The sequence below is a fragment of the Stenella coeruleoalba genome (assembly GCF_951394435.1).
Source record: "Stenella coeruleoalba genome assembly, chromosome: 8".
In the NCBI taxonomy this organism is placed as follows: domain Eukaryota; kingdom Metazoa; phylum Chordata; class Mammalia; order Artiodactyla; family Delphinidae; genus Stenella; species Stenella coeruleoalba.
In genome coordinates this window covers 30,387,236-30,404,731 of record NC_137154.1, presented here as the reverse complement: position 1 = coordinate 30,404,731, position 17,496 = coordinate 30,387,236, and the positions used below count along the sequence as shown (strand labels likewise).

General features: G+C 38.2%; 1 protein-coding gene across 2 annotated transcripts in view; it reads right to left on the bottom strand.

The window, feature by feature from the left end:
- Positions 1–17,496, bottom strand: part of LGR4 (leucine rich repeat containing G protein-coupled receptor 4) — a 97,047-nt gene that overhangs the window by 4,848 nt on the left and 74,703 nt on the right. For both annotated transcript variants that reach the window (XM_079929430.1, XM_079929431.1), the window contains exons 5-17: positions 12,789–13,004; positions 11,873–11,944; positions 9,917–9,985; positions 8,939–9,010; positions 8,685–8,756; positions 8,282–8,350; positions 6,240–6,311; positions 5,168–5,233; positions 4,389–4,460; positions 2,646–2,717; positions 2,266–2,391; positions 1,329–1,444; positions 990–1,073 (exon numbers count right to left, since the gene is read on the bottom strand). In XM_079929430.1, the coding sequence (XP_079785556.1) occupies positions 990–1,073; positions 1,329–1,444; positions 2,266–2,391; positions 2,646–2,717; positions 4,389–4,460; positions 5,168–5,233; positions 6,240–6,311; positions 8,282–8,350; positions 8,685–8,756; positions 8,939–9,010; positions 9,917–9,985; positions 11,873–11,944; positions 12,789–13,004 (1,178 nt within the window). The remainder of the gene's footprint in view (positions 1–989; positions 1,074–1,328; positions 1,445–2,265; positions 2,392–2,645; positions 2,718–4,388; positions 4,461–5,167; positions 5,234–6,239; positions 6,312–8,281; positions 8,351–8,684; positions 8,757–8,938; positions 9,011–9,916; positions 9,986–11,872; positions 11,945–12,788; positions 13,005–17,496) is intronic.

Genomic DNA, 17,496 nt, shown 5'->3' with positions numbered 1-17,496 from the left:
ATCTCTGCATATTCAAGTTTACACTCCCCTTTAATAAAGACGTTCCCTTCCTTATGTACATTCTCCAACACAAGAACCCCAGCAGGGCAAGTGACCCCTTAATTTCTACCAGTCAATACAGAAACTAAATAACTGCATAGACATAAATGATTCTTGTTAATCCCATTCACTCAGCTGATCACTTTAAGATTATTCTCTATACCAGGCACTGTGCTAAGTATTAAAAGAACACATACACAGCCTCTGAGGAAGCTCACAATTCAGTAGTAATCATTAAAGAATCCATAATATTTACGATTCTGAGTTATAAAATTAATGTCCAGATCATCCTGTGTGATCATATTAAAGAGGAATCTACTTCATAGCACACAATTTAGCCATTATTTAAATTTTTCTTTAACAGTAAAATTCTAAATCCATCTTCTCTGACAGATTAGGCAGAATACAGTCATGACCAATACGTGGTGTCAATTTAATAACTTTCCCAAGTCTACTGAAGTTCAATGAAATAAAACAGAAAGAAACGTAATGGCAACCCGCTTGTTGCAACTAGACAAAGCCCGCACACGGCAACGAAGACCCAACGCAGGCAAAATAAACAAACAAATAAATAAATTTTTTAAAAGTAATGGCAAGGTTTCATTAAAAAAAAAAAAAAAAAAAGGATAACACCAAAAATCCTTACAGACCAGTAAGAACTGGACCTAGGGTTAAAGTTCCATGAAGAAAGAGCCTCTCCATCCTCAACGTGCATAACTCTCGTCTGGGGAGCTTGTTAACACAAAGATTCTGAGTCACTGGGTCTGGGCCTGAGACTCTGCAAGAGATGGCTAAGCTCCTTGTATACAGACCACACGTTGAGTCAGGCCTTATGAAACCATCTAGTCGCACTCCTGTCACAGAAATCACATCTATCCCTGGAAGTTTTAGGTATATTTGCCTAGTGTTCGTTTAAAGCGAGAAACTGCAGCCAAATGTGTTAGGCTTACCTGTCGAGGGTGTACAGTGGATAATGATTTGACTGTGCTCCTCCTTTTCAGCACTGCTGGTGACAACTGCTAGGTCAGTGGGACCTGAATATATAACACAAACTGTTTAATTCAAGGTTCAGGCAGTTCAAAAGACCCATCTTTTCCTGCAGTCTTCTCTCTTGTACATGATGTAAGTTCAGCTTGCACCAGGCTTAATAACATATTAAAGATGTCAGGAACACAGTACACAAAAGCCATTTTTCTCCACAGATTTCACATTGATCCTTTGCAAACTGATTACAATAACAGAGACTTTGATTAATGCTGTGTTCTATTTTCAAAAGTTCATGCACTTGCCTTTATCCTTTGCCACACTGTGATCTTGGAGGCTGTTATCTTCTGTGCTTGAATGTGCATAAGAGTCACAACCCCAAAATGCACAACACTGATAAGCATATGGTACAGATAAAGACCTGAAAAAAATGGCAAAATCTATACTGAAATACCAACTTCACAGACATGCTTTTGTTCTGTAAAAAGTAAATACTTTAAGCTGGTCATTATCCGCTCTGGACTTAGTTTCTTCATCTGTTAAAAAGCTCTGGTATCAGATGACACCATGAGTTTCTCCATTTATATAAGGTATGCTTTTAAAAACAATTTGAATCAAGACATCTTTAAAATTTAATAGCAATACTGCAATTTAAAGTAAAATCTTATCAGACTCCTTTCATAAATGAGTTAACCACACCCAATTTATCATATGAAACTGGTAGTTTCATTTAAAATTAATGTCCCAGGTCATCTGTGACTTTACACCATTAAAGGAATTCACTTTGTTCATATAAGTATAATGAAAATATTTATTCTCTTCTCCCATAATAATATTCCCAAACCCTCTCTCTACTATATCTAGTAAGGTCCCCTCTCTAACTCTAATATCTCTGTAAAGTATTATCACATTGTGTCAACTTCCTGTAGGTTCACATGTGCTTTCTGCCATCTTGTTGCAAATGACAAATCCCACTATATACAAAACCATTCTGATGAAGGGCTAGATTATCTCTTTGACCAGCAACGTGGTCTGCAATTCATGTCCTCAACAACTATGGACTAATGCTCATGTTCTATTTTTTTCCAAGTTTGTGAGGACTGAGGTTGAAAATACTCTTAAATGACAGCCTCCCAGAAAATCTGGGAACCACAGCAAAAAAAAAAAAAAAAACCCAGGACACTCTATAATCTGGAGGTTTACCAAAACTTCCACAAAAAAGAAAAATAAGCAAAAACACACCTGAGATTAACAAAGTCTTTTGCTGCTAAGGCTTCTTTCAGCTTGAAGTTGCCCACAAGTTTCAGCTGATTTAGTCCATTTAGGCCTTCCGTTGGAAATGAAGTTAATTCATTGAAACTTATATCTCTAAAATGTGAATAAGACTTCAAATTAACTCCTAAGACACAAATCTGTACATGCATTAACATCACAAGTCTCAGAGCTCTAAGAGGAAGTTTAGGTGTGCGAAAACCATTTCAGAAGCTGCCACTACATCATAGCAGGTTAGCATTTATACAAGGGAACACTAAAAAGAGAAAATGATTTGGGTAGCACAATGCTAAAACACAAGTTTCTGCAGACTATTCACTACTTTCATGATATTGCTGCATGAAACTTACAGGTTAGTTATTGACCCAAGCTTGGCAAAAGCTCTGTCGTGAATTTCATGGATCAGGTTTCTACTCAGATCTCTGCAATTATAAAAATAAAGTGTTACTCTTTTGAAATAAATTCCAAATGCAGACTACACTTTAGAATCTGCTGTAGTCACAATATCCCTGATAAGATAACAAAGATCTTTAATCTTGTTCAACAACATTTTTAATGTTTATGTTAAAGTCCTTCCCTTCACAGCCAAATATTTCTTGGAATGTGTTCCAGGGAGCAGTAATTCTAACTGGCATCTGTTTCAAACAGTTGTGAATTTTCTCCACCTTATCATTCTGATACTAGTTCAGAAATATAAATGATATGATATAACTTCTGGTCCTATTAACTAGGTGAGGAAAAGCACAGCTCCTGACAAAGCTGAAAATAAAAACAGGCTTCAGGTTATTTGCCTTCTCAAAGGTTAGTGATAAGGCCGTGAGGGAAGACAAATAATCAATATGCAAACAAGAGCATTCCAGAAGGGCTTCAGATATCATTCTTTCCCCGAGCAGGAAATAAAAACCATATCAACACCAGAGCCATACACTATATTCAGGAACACACCCTGAGGAATTCTGATATTACAGAATTAATAAAACATAGAAATAATCTGCAACCACACTTACACGGAGCCTTAATGGAAATTTAAAGATAGGTTAAATTCATTCCATGACACATCTCCTGGATAACAGGAAAATTCGACAGACTTGGTTCCAAATCATGAAAAGGCCAGCTAGCTTTTCATTGTTGTCACTTATCAGCGCTCTAGAAGTGATGGCAGCTGGGAGCCAGTCCCCTTCCCCACTACTGCCCAGACCCACAGGAAGCCTGTTAGCAACAAGGAAAGGTCCAGCAACCCAACTACCAATAAAGTATTTCTCTAGTAGACGCATGTTTAATTTCTTAATGGGGATCTACTGGAAAACATGATTTTAATATATGTAATTACACTTCACTGTCAATGTTTCAAATTCTTTTCTGTATAAAAAAAAATTGTTCCCTATTTAGTGTATTGCGTCTTCTGCATTGCATGAAGGCCGTGACATGGTTTGTCTGTATTCCCAAGTGCTTAATAGAGTACCAGGCACAAATATGCACTCAAATACAAATCACTTTTTAAATGAGTGCTTCTACTGCATATTAGCTGTGTTTGCCATGATAGGTACCCCAGTGCAGGGGTCAGCAAACTTTTTCTGTAGAGGGCCAGACAGTAAATATCCTTCACCTCTGGGGGTCACACGGTCTCTACTGCAACTATTTGACTATGCCATAGTATGGTGAAAGCAGCTTTAGGCAATTCTTAAACAAAAAGTCAGGGCTGTGTTCTAATAAAACTTAATTTACAGAAACAGGAGGCACGCTGGATCTGACCCACAGGCTATAGTTTGCCCACTCAGCCCCTAACAAACTGACAAACTTCATTATTATGACTTGAAAACACACAAGGTGTGTTTCTCAAGCTATACACGTTATACTTTTTCACTCACAAATGGGCAATCTCATAAATTAGCAATCTCATAAATTAACTAAGGTGAAAAAATGCTGAAAGGAAATTATTTATGAAGTACCATGTGGTAAAGTTTGAAAAACAATATTTATGCATAATAAATCCTATATTTAAGTATATCTACTAACATGGGAATTATAATGATACATTAATTTACAGTTTAACAAAAATTTTATTTCTCTCTAATAATCACAGAGGAACTTACAGAATCCTTAGGGATGTCAGGCCTTGAAAAGTATCTTCCTTTATTTGGTGGATCTGATTACGTTGCAAAGAACTAAAAAAGAATAAGAATTAAAGATAAAAGAAAGAGAAAAGAAGCAAGAAAATATTTTCTATTTTGAAAAATAACATTTCTTAATTAAACTTTTTCTAAGTTTAAACATTCATTCATGAGTAACATTAATTGATCTTGTTGAAAGTAAAAGGAACTGTTGTTTCCTCGTCTAGAAGATGAAAGGGTTAGACTAATTGGTATTTCACCCAAAATTACACTGAGAGTTAAGGTACACTATCTAAATTCCTCACCAACTCCACACAGGAGTGACAGCAGGAAGACAACATAGTGAGAAAGGACCCAAGACGCAACCATACCAAGTACCACAGAAGGAAGGTCAGAGGAAGGAGGAGATAAAACATGGGAGTATAAGTTCCTCCCTTTCCTGACCTCTCAGTCAACTCCCACCAGAGCTGTCCTGTATAGCTACACTGTAGATATCCACATCTGGACCAGTTTTTTGTTTGGTTGGTTTTTCATATACACCACCCTCCTCCCATACCATCTCATAGAATGCCTGATAGACAGGTGCCCGATAAATGCTGGTCACATGAACACACTTGGTACCATTGGACATTTATTCATAGGAACACCTGATTATGTGAATTTCTAAGATCTTAATATGAAAGCCATTTATTTACAATAGGAAAGGCTCAATGAATTAACAATAGACCATAGAAAAAAGAGTAAGTCAAAGACCAACTTACATTTCTTCCAGAGCATGGCAACCATTAAAGCTGGGAAGGTCTTTTATATTGTTGTAAGATAAGTCCCTTAAAATAACGGAAATTAACAAATTAATTTTATCTTATCAGAATACTACATTATGAGAGCTGTACTCAGAAGCACTGAAAGCAGTGCTAAGATCTGTAATAAAGAAATACGGCTAAACAACAAAAGCAACTTTTTTTTTTTTTACCCAAGACACATAAGCTTTCTAGAGCACCTACCTCAGTGACAGAACAGGCTTAAGACTGGCAAACTTCAAGTACATAATGTTGAGTATAGACAATATAAAATATATTTTAAAACATTAAGAATATACAATAAATATGAAAAATACAGTGCAGAAAATATATAAAAATTATGTCCAAATGGTAGAGTTACGAGTTTTTTAATTCATATTTTTATAATATTGTTTATACCATAAATAATTTCTATGTTGTTATTGAATTTAAAAGCTGTAAGAGGAGTGTTATATGTACTCACATTTTAAAAAATATTTATAGTAAATAAAAAATTGGGACTAGTTAACTCTGTTAATCCCATGCAATGTTTCCTCAGTGTTATCATTGTGTTTGATACTCCATGACACCATTTAACTACTTGCTTGATCAGTCAGTCATTTATTTTGTTACTATCTCTTGCCACTGAATACTTAACAACTTAGTAACTTAATTGTTTGTTCTTGTGACAACTTTACATCCTTTATTTACTTTTAATTTCCAGGGCAGCTTAGAGATTTTGGAAAGCTCCATGCTTAATTGGTTCCTGATCCAAGAAAGACTGGGGCTCTTACTTGGGTTATGGATGAAAGAGCAGCATACAGACAGCTAACTCCCCTGGGGCAACTAGAATAAGGATGAGGAGTCAGGATAAAAAAAGAAATCAAGGAAGCGGGATACTAAAATTCCTGCTCATTTCCATGAAGGGAACCAATAAGAAATAATTATACCTTAATGTCACCTAATGAAAAGAGTTCATTAAAAATAAAACTCAACATGTGTGAAGTACATAAAACAAAGAAAGGCAGGAGAAGGGAAGAAGAATCCAACTTACAAAGTCCTAAGCATCTTCTGTTCTTGGCACAAATTACTGGATATGCTGCTTATCTTTGTACCGGTCAAGGTCCTATGGAAAAACATGGTCTAAGAAATGATTCAAGTTGAGATGGTAAACAAAATTCTATTCTCATATAGAAACATACATGTTCACATACTTGCATATGGACTAGAGTCTATGTGTCCCACTGCCTAACTACTCCCTAAAGTAAGGCACGTGGGAAGAAGAATGAACCCTTAATACCCATATTATTTTCATAGTAATGCAGAAGAGCTTGTGACACGAGAAGTTAATATTGTCCAGATGATAAGCTTGAGTTCTCATGTGGACCAACAGAAAAAAATGAATCCGTAGTCACAGCCTGACCACAAGTTCTGCAAGTTCTGTCACCCCCTCATACCCAAAACATTTGAAACCAGGATAGCATCCTGCCCCCCAAACCATGTTTCTATCTTTTCTTTCAATCAACCTGACTCAATGTTCTGAAACTTTCTTTTAATCCCTGTATGATCAGGCCACTCAAGATGGCTGTTCTCTTGCTCTCTGTATAGCCCCTGCCTGACCAGGGCCTGCTTTACCCTACTCACATGACTGACCTTCCTGCATACTTGCCCCAGACCCCAGCTAGTGATAGTTCTTATCAAAGGGTGGTGAGAGGCATGCCCCTCTGCTGGTTTCCCTGGTAACTAATTAGCCAACCTGATGTCAATTCCTATAACTGGCAATCTCCCCTTCCCCCCACCCCGGGAGCGAAGACTGCTGCCATGTCCTGCCTTCCGTGTGCCAGCGGGGTGTTGCTCCAGGACCTTGCTTCAGACATGTAAGCTCCCCCATCCATTAAACCACTGCTGTCTCTGTTGCTGACTCTGGGCTCTTTCTTCGGTCATGAAGCTGGACAAGTGCAGGTCTTATAGACCTGAGCGGTGCAGCCCAGCAATCCCCTCCCTTTCTACCTCCCCATCTGCAGTCAGTCACCAGTTCCTGTTCTTCCGTCTTCTGTAGGTCTCAGCATCTGACCCTCTCCATTTTTTCTGCTACTATGCAGATCAAGGGTGAAATGATGCAGAGAGGGGTAGAGGAATCTCAGGCCACATGGAGGAACTCCAGTGATGGATCGAAGACACAGAACTCTCATGGTTAAATGTGTTCATTTAGCCAAGTGGAGTATTCCCATGGCCCCCTCACCATTCTACCTCTAGTCTCTCTTCTTACCCTCCTCACGCCTCCTCCTCCAACATTTTCAACACCTCCAAACTGCCGTAAGAGTAGACTTTAAACTCCTTAGCTCAATGCTTCCCAACTTTTCTTACATCTTGGCACACACGAATGTTGTAACTTCTGCGGCACACTGTGGTAAGGCTCCTTGTGGCAGAGATCCTAACCACGGTCAGGCCCCACGTGGCTTCTGGAGGGCTGAGGTCATCAAGATCTTAGATGCACCTGCAGCCCATTCACAGGCCGCCCACTGAGAAGCTTTACCATAACCAAATGTTCAGTACTCAAGGTCTGTCACTTTAAAATTACAAGCCCAACAATTTTCCAGATTTCTCCATATCATTCCCCATTTGATTATAAACATGCAATTTTAGCTATATTTGATCATCTGTATGCCATACCTGAGTATATTTTCAGTATTCCCGGTTTTACTAAATCCTGCCTTTCTAAATAAAAGACCAGGTCTGGGAGACCTGACAGTATCCAATTTTGAAACATTTCACCTCTTCCATAAAGCCTTTTCTGATCGTCTACATCGATTGCTCCACTTCTGAACTCCTAAAGCACTGCTTCTAATTTGGTACTTACTTACTGCCTTATAGTTTCAGTGACCTTTTCAGAACTTACCTCTCACATACTAGGCTATATACTCTACCTGAGTTGACTGACTCCAAACCCTATCCATCTCTATGCGTGATATTCACAAACCAAGATTGTAGAAATCAACATTAACTCATCATCATCACCAAAAAGCACTGGCAACCTACTAGCAGGCCAGCGTGGTGTTATCTTTACACAGCCCTTCTTCAAAAGGCCACACTTACAGACTCTCCAGATGGGCAGTTCCAGTCAGATTGGGAAACCGCTGTACCATGCTTGCACCACGAATGACTCTTTAAGAAATTGGGAGATAAAAAGTAATTTAAAATAAAAATTTTCATAGATAATATTTTCATTTTATTTTTTAAACAGCTTACAATTACAGTACCACTATACCTAAAAAGATTAGTTTCATCTCTTGATTGGACCTGAAAGTGTGATAATTTTGACCAAGTGTTCACATAAATAAGAATCATCATAAATTTTCAAAATTGTCTTTTGGATTTCCACCCAAGAAAAAGAAAATAAAAGATTCTGCTGTCTGGAGCTACAATGATAAATTCTAGTTTTCCATTAAAGCAACTGTGTAAATATTCAGGTTTGTTTTTAAATTTCTATAATACTTACAAGGAATGCAGATCAGATAAATTGTGAAATGCTGAGTTCCCCACAAAAGATAGAGGATTATCATACAAATGTCTGTAAAAATAGCCAAAAAAGCAAAGTTTTCATATGTTCACAAGCACTCCAACACTAAATCTATGTTCACAAAGCTCATATATCTAACAGCCTGAATTTCCATTCTTTATCCAGATGTTTGGCATTGTACAGACATTGCTTTACATGATTACATATTAAAAGAAAATTTCAAAACTACTTACATAGTTCTTAAGAGTGGATTACCATCAAATGCTCCATCAGGAATAACAGAAATAGAATTACTGTGAAATAACCTACAAAGATAGAAGAAAAATATTTTGAAATGTTTATCCCCTTGTGAAATAAGTTAAAACCTGAATATCTACTACTCTTCAGTAGGATGTAAAATATAACTGATAACAACTACATGAAAATTTCAAAAATGTGGGGAAATTGAATTTTTAATTCCATCTCATCTTTTTCAGGACCATACCTAATTCTTTTTAAACCCACTGCTTAACCTACTACCACTGCCAGGTTCCTTATATACATTTAGCTTGCTTCATCCTCAAAGAACTTTTGACTGCATGCATCACAGGTCTTCTAACCCCAAAATCTCCCTCATTGTCACCTGCATTTAGTTTTTAAGAAATGCATCTCAGAATATTTGCTATCAACTCATGACACACGATCTCTGTTATGCCATGTGCATTCTTATCTCTGACCTTGACAAATCCAATATCTAAAATGCTCCCTCATCTCTTTCATTTATCTAAATATTTCCATTCTTTCAAGTCCAGTCAAATTCCTTCTCTTTGGTGATGTTTTTTTCCAATGACCCCAAGCCTCAGTGAGGTCTTTTTCTGGAATGATTTATTTATCCTATTCACTCAGCACTTATTTCCACCTAGAAACTGCTCTCTGTCTGTCTTATATGGTCAGCCTCCCCAGTGGGACTAAGACCACAGCTCCTATAAAGCAGAGACCATACCTTATGGCTTGCTTCACCAGAATCCAGCCCTATACAGTAATCTATGCTCAGAATTGTCCGTGCTAGCCAATATAATCCAATCTGTATGATTGTGTGTGCATGTGTGTGTGTGTGTGTGTGTACTATGATACATATAATGGAACAAAGATGTTCTAAAATCTCATTGTTGGAACATTAAATGGTGAGTTCTAGGGATATTAAGGCACAGATAGAGCAAAGCAATACTCACAGCTCTTTTAGGCTGGGAAGGGCTTTAATTGCCTGAGGAAATTCCCCCAAATTATTATAGTTCAAGTCCCTAGAAAAAAATTGGAAAAATACATAAGAACATTGAAGGATGGTCACAATTTATAAGGTATTTTGGTACAAATTTTTTTTTTTTTTTTTAAATCACATCCTCTGGATGGTAATCTTTCTTTGACAACCAATCGCCAGTCCATTTAATTAAATGTACACCTTTTCTTAGATTACTGAATAGAAAAAAGAATCTTAATGCTTCTATGATGTTTTAAGTCAACAACTTTAAAAGTGCAAACAACTCTCAGAATCACATATTACGGGTGCATTAAATAAGCCAATCACCTGAATGGCAGTTCTCCATAAAATGGAATTTATTGACTATCATCTGTAAATGACAATAGCCTGAGATTGAGGTTTCTATTTTAGGTTTAGAGTGCCTTCCTGAACTTCTGGTATGAGGGCGGCTGACCTCGGCCCTAACATCAGCAGGATGACCTAAGTATGAATAAGGAGAAGGACCAGGACGGTTTCATACAACCACAGTCCTCAAGTGGGTTACAAATTGTTGAAAAAGTTCCATTAATTAGGAGAGGGAAAAGCCGTAGTGATCTGTACTTCTAAAAGTCTTAATTCTGAGTGTATTTTATTTTATTTATTTACTTTTTGGCCATGCCACAAGGCACGTGGGATCTTAGTTCCCCAACCAGGTATTGAACACTCATCCCTTGCACTGGAAGCGTGGAGTCTTAACCACTGGACAGTCAGGGAAGTCCCTCTGAGTGTATTTAAACTTTAATTTCTTTTAACCTAAAGAGAATGTTAGCATATGATCAGCGATTGATTTCAGAATGAGAGTAAATAAAATCAAAAGGCCAGCACCTTAGAGACCAATGTTGTTTTCCTTTTCTACATAGAAAAAAATGGTAAATAAAAATTTAACTGGGAAGAAGAGGTTTAATTTTAATATAATTAGAATAATATATTGGAATAATACAAGGTTTAGGATCAGAAGACCCGCCCAGTCTTTTGTTCCACTGGTATTTACATACTTAGAATAGAACTGGGTTCGGCAGTATCTTCTTCAAGAGCTTCAACTTTCAAATATCCACTGATACTTACTATCTTTTAGTGGTTTAAACAGGAAAGTGAATTAATAGAGTACTAAAAGATTTTAAGTCTTCTCATTGACTGACAGTTAACCCAAAAATTCAATTAAACAAAATATTACAAACCCTAAGCATTCCAATCAGATGTTACTCACCCATCTAACTGGGACATTCTCTGAATCATTTACTATACCACGATGGCTAATATTATATGTCTCTGAATAAAGGCAACTAGTACAAACCAAAACAACAAAAATAAAGACCCTACTCTTGATTACACACAGCTGCACTATGTCTTTTGCTCATATCATGGTACAATGGACAGTTTTGAAACAGCCAGAATTCTCTAACACTTTAACAATAGAAACAACAACAAAAGTATCCTAAGCAAAATGGAAACCTTCATCACATTTAGCATATAAAAGCAGACATGGTATTAAAACCCACTGTTAACAATTAGCAAGGCAACTGAGATGAGGGAGAAAATAAAGAAACAAAACAACTTTTCCAGTATTAATTTTATAAGGTTCAAAGTTCCAAAACTGCCTATCATACTAACAAAACCAAAGTTTTTGAAAAGGTGTACGGCTTGGCAGACTGAGCTGGTTTTACCACGTCCTTTTGTAAGAAATATCAACCTGGTGCGCCATTTTTAACCAGAAACCTAGATTCGTTTTCATGACTGTGTTATCTGAAGGCAAGACTTTAGTCATGTATTAAAGCAAATTAATCATGAGCTGAACTTAAGACCATTACTTTTTTTCCTTTTTCTGCAATGAAATGCAAAATTGCGCTGTCAACTTCCCAAGTGTGATCATCCAAAATACGAATAAACTTACAAGGTCTCCAGGTTATCGAGTCCCTCGAAACAGTGTTGACCCAGGCTTTTAATTTTATTGTTATGAAGATGCCTATGGGAAAAAGCACCAAAATGACTTTTGCCTCACCCAGAAGCAACTATTATAATGTTTTACATGTCTAAATTGGTAGAGCTTAAAGGAATGGTGCAGCTAAACACTGCAACACTTGACTAATGGAAAACAAATAGCATTGGGTAGATATCTCTTGATAAACACTGCACAGACTCGGATTCACTGAACATAGGAGGCCAGTGGAAAAGCAACATATCTCTAGTGGAAGAGGGGTGCACACATGGAAGATTCTTAATTATTTATCCATATCCAAACAAAAGTTTTGATGAGCTTTTAATTATATGAAGCAAAACTTTGATGAGTTCTCCTATGGGGAGGCAGGGGAAATGTCAGCTTACATCAGTGAGAATCAGTAACAGATTTTACAAGAAATGCCACTTTATTATGTCCAAGTTTTTGAAACAACAGAAAATCACATACTCTTTGAATAGACAGTAAAAACATGAAATATCACTGAAACTCATTTTCTATGGGCATCTCCAAAAGGATTTCCGCCTCTTTTAACACTGAATGCATTGCTGGGATACAAGTAAAAGCTGTACCAGTGTTTGCTGAATGACCCACTTTCTTCTCCTGACTACAAATGGCCATTTATTTTTGAGACATTCAACTGTTACTATCGAACGTTAATTTTTATAAAATTATCTTGTTTTGTATTTTTAAAAGTCAGCACATGTAACTTTGTAAAAAAGGCAGATCCCCCAAACACCAGCTCTCCAAGAAAATACTCCGTGAGGTACTTTCATAACAATTTGTCACAAGAACTCTGCTTTTGCCCCCAAATTAACACAAATATATAGTATTAAAAGGGGTGGATACTTACAGAACCACCAGGCTGGACAGGTTAGTAAATGCAAAATCCGGGATGCTGGAGATTTTGTTGAGAGCCAAGGTCAGCGCCTGCAGGGTCGGCAGATTGCTGAGGGGATGCACTGGCACCTCTGTCAAACTGTTGTCATCCAGCCACAGATGCCGTAACTGAGTGAGCCCCTCAAAACTGTCCTCAGGCACTGCGGTGATATGGTTGGCATCTAGACGCCTGACAGAGAAAAACCACCACCTTCAATAATGGATTCTAGTGGAATGAGTCAAGGCAAGTCACACAACTCTCAGGGTTCAAAAAAAAAAAATGGAGTTCTAAAAATGACCAAAGCCACAGCATCCCTTATTTCTTTAATTTCACTAGAAGTTTTCCTAAAATCCAACAATGTTTCCAAGACCAGCATATGGAACTCAGGTGTCTCCCTTCCTTCATAACAAAGAGATGCATACAAATCTGAATCCTTGGCTAAGCACAACTGTATGGCAGAATGATATATTAAAGAAAGAAAGAAACCCTCAGAGCTCAAGTGCGAATTTTATGTTGCAGAATGTACTTATCAAAAATATAGAAAAACAACAAGAAAAAACTAAGCTGACCAAATAATCTATTTTACTTACAGTTTTATAACTAATATTTGATATTAAATTTAATTGCTATTCTGACTTGGTACCAAAGGGGAAAGAGTAAGAACATACTTACAATTTTTTTCTACAGCAACAAACCATTTCAATAGATTCTCAACAATCCTTATTACCACCAGGCAATTTAAAATATAAGTGTCAGGCTTCCCCGGTGGCGCAGTGGTTGAGAGTCCGCCTGCCGATGCAGGGGACCGGGTTCGTGCCCCGGTCTGGGAAGATCCCACATGCCACGGAGCGGCTGGGCCCGTGAGCCATGGCCGCTGAGCCTGCGCGTCCGGAGCCTGTGCTCCGCAACAGGAGAGACCACAGCAGTGAGAGGCCCGCGTACGGCAAAAAAAAAAAAAAAAATATATATATATATATATATATATATGTATGTGTGTGTGTGTGTGTCACGCACTGGCAAAGCAACCCTCTCCTCTTCTCTTAGGCCTAAGTACATCTGAAAAATTAGTTTGTCAAAATTAACAGATATTAAGAAAAGGGCAAACTGTCCCTAGGAAAAAATTAAACAGCTCCTCCAATCAACATTATTGTGGCTTTAGAGTTTCTTAGATTTTCCCCAAAATTTTGGAATTAAGGACACCTTACTAATAGGATTACCCATACTTAAAAATTAAATCCCCATCTGAAAATCTGAGAAACCAAGTCCTAAATGTTAGTTTTGACACAACCAGGAGCAATTGTTGGAATAACTGCTTTTCGCCAAAATGACAAGCTAGTATTAATATGGTGAGGAACCGTATGCACCAGGCAAATCACAACTTTCTTCGCAAATACCTTGTTGATATAACTTCACTATTTAAATCCATATCTCACAGGCTTGGATCTCTTGGTGAAAATTAGGGAACACTAGAAAACAGGTGCAAGGTCAAAACGGCAGTCTTTTTTTTTTTTTTTTTAGCAGTACTTAGGCCTCTCACTGTGTGGCCTCTCCCATTGCGGAGCACAGGCTCCGGACGCGCAGGCTCAGCGGCCATGGCTCACGGGCCCAGCCGCTCCGCGGCATGTGGGATCTTCCCGGGCCGGGATGCGAACCCGTGTCCCCTGCATTGGCAGGCGGACTCTCAACCACTGTGCCACCAGGGAAGCCCAGCAGCCCATTTTTTAAAGAAATCAACTTTGGCAGTCTTCAAGTTCAGGAAATTCTGACTTCAGAGTGCTTTTCGTGCCTCCTGTTTCCCTGTGCTGCTCCAGCTTCGTATCCTGCCATAAGTGTCTCTTTTCCCTCCATGCAAGTGCTGAGCCCCCGCTCCCAACTAACTGCCCTAGCCCCAAATGCAGTCTCCTTTCCAGAGGCAGATTGGCCGAGGTCAAAGACCCTTGGTTCCGGTAAGGATCTGATGGAAGCCTTCTGTTTGATAGTCAGGATAACTTGAAGAGCACTAAAAAGTGGAGAGCTTCAGAAACTGAGCAGCTGCCTTAAGAATCCACTTAGAAACAAACAGTTTTAGGTTTGTTTATTCCTTGTACTTTCTAGAACCTACCTAACCCTGAGAAGAGACAGGCATCCTTTATATAACAGACTGGCAAAGGACTGGCTACAGAGCTGCTTAGCAGATTTTCTTTAATGAGTAGATGGCAGTGTGTTCAAGCACACACACACATACACACATACACACGCACACGCTTCACAGCCTCAAGGAACTTCTACTTAGGAAGAGAGAGACATTTTGTTGAGGCGGAGGGAGTTAAGGACATTTATTTCACATTCACACATCTGGACATTTTCTATAAATAATGTGGAGCTGAAATATAATCATACAATTAACCATATAATGTAACTAAATCATGCAATTAAATTCTACACGTACCTAATCTATCTGCAATTCATTCAACTCGTGTAAACTGAGAATCTTGTTAGGTACAAAAGGTAAAAATGGTGAACACGACAGTAATGAGGAGACTGACCCACAATATAACTAACAGACTGAAAAATGACTGCAGAGTGCTTAAAAAGTGCTATGAAGTAAATAAACAGGGTACTGAGATCAGGATTAGCAGGGGCTGAGGGGGAGGGTAGCTTCTTCAATGTATTGGTCAGGAAAAGCATCTCTAAGAAGGTGCCATTAAACTGAGATCCAGAGCAGGTGGCAAAGGAAGCTGGGCAAGGAGTGTTTGAGGCAACGGAAACAGTGAGGGCAGAGACTCAGTAGCAGAAACCAACTGGGTGTGGTCCCAGCAACTCCCAGAAGGTCTGAGTGACTAGAACACAGGAGGAAGAGAGTGGAGGGTCCAGGGAGACACAGATGTGGATGCAAATGGGGACCAGATGACACAGAGCCCCATTAGATCAGGTGAGGATTTAGATTGTATTTTAAGCACAAATTGAAATCCCTCCCCAGTTTCTCTGTGTCACAACAGTTTAAAAGTTTAAATTGCTCATGTTATAAGAGTGAGGATAATGTTCATTCACACTGTAGAAAATAATGAGCAGTGCTCCCCACACATACACACACAACACTCCACTGACATTAAGTCCTCTCTATATGTGTTTCATTAAGATGTACATCCAGTATAAGGTAAATAAGTACTAGGGATGTAATGCACAACATGATAGATATGATTAACACTGCTGAATGTTATATATAAATGCTGTTAAGAGAATAAATCCTGAGCTCTCATCAAAAGGAAAAAAAAAATTTTTTTTCTATTTCTTTAAGTATCTGTATGAGATGATGTATTTTCACTAAATTTATTGTGGTAATTATTTCATGATGTACATAAGTCAAAAAATTATGCTGTACACCTTAAACTTATACAGCACTATATGTCAATCATTTCAATAAAACAGGAAGAAAAAAAGATGTGGCAAAAAACTATAATAAGAAAAGTTGTCTAGACTTTATTTATTTACTTATCTATCTATCTATCTATCTTGGTTGTGTCGGGTCTTCGTTGCTGCACACAGGCTTTCTCTAGTTGCAGCGAGCAGGGTCTACTCTGCGTTGTGGTGCACAGGCTTCTCATTGCAGTGTTTTCTCTTGCTGCAGAGCCCGGGCTCTAGGTGCACGGCCTTCAGTAGCTGTGGCACGTGGGCTCAGTAGTTGTGGCTCACGGGCTCTAGAGTGCAGGCTCAGTAGTTGTGGCGCACGGGCTCAGCTGCCCTGCGGCATGTGGGATCCTCCCGGACCAGGGATCGAACCCGTGTCCCCTGCGTTGGCAGGCGGACTTTTAACCACTGTGCCACCAGGGAAGTCCCTTCTAGACCTTTTTTAACATAAATCCAGTATTATATACACCATTTAGGCTCCTGCAGAATTCTGTGCTACACCCCACCAAAGAAAAGGGGTGGTCTTAACTTAGCAAGATAACCAGGTGAGTTCTGAGCTAAGATAGTAATGAAACTACCTTCTATGCAAAATAATAATACAACAAAAAGTGCACAGACACAATTTCCTCTTTTAAAAATTTCCCCAAATTGTAAAGTCAGCCATACGTAAGAGATCAAAAGGAAGAAATCTGGGGAAATGGAACCCTTAAATAAAAAGTTAATGAGAAAAAGGATTTGTGGTGACTCAAATGGTTAATCCTTACACCTCAATCCACATGTGGGTGTTGGTGGCACACCCATAAATGTAATGAGTTTGCACTTACACTGAGATCAATGTTTCACAGAGAAATGGTCTTAGAAGGCATGGCTTTGTACCAATGACCTACACTATTAAAATTCATCCTAACTAACAGACCAAAAAACAAAATCCTGTAACTGATTCTTTCAATAGGGGCAGTAAATGGCATTAGATATCTCACAAAGTGAAGAGATTATGTGGCTTAAGTTATTTTACCATTTCAACTTCGTTTGGCAAGAGATAACTATTACTTTATTTAAGTGCACTTGAGTTGTTAAACAGTTAACAATGTATTAACTAAATTCCCTTACTATTTTCGTCTTTAAAATGTGCTTCTTTTCCCTATTCTCAAAAGCCTGTTTTATATCTTACTAAGACTCACATACTTTTTTCTCTTGACGTAAGTGAAATTACAGTAACAATTTTAAATGCAGCTATTTACTGATGAATGTCTATGTTATCATAAACACTTGTTCTGTGTAATCAAAAGCTCAC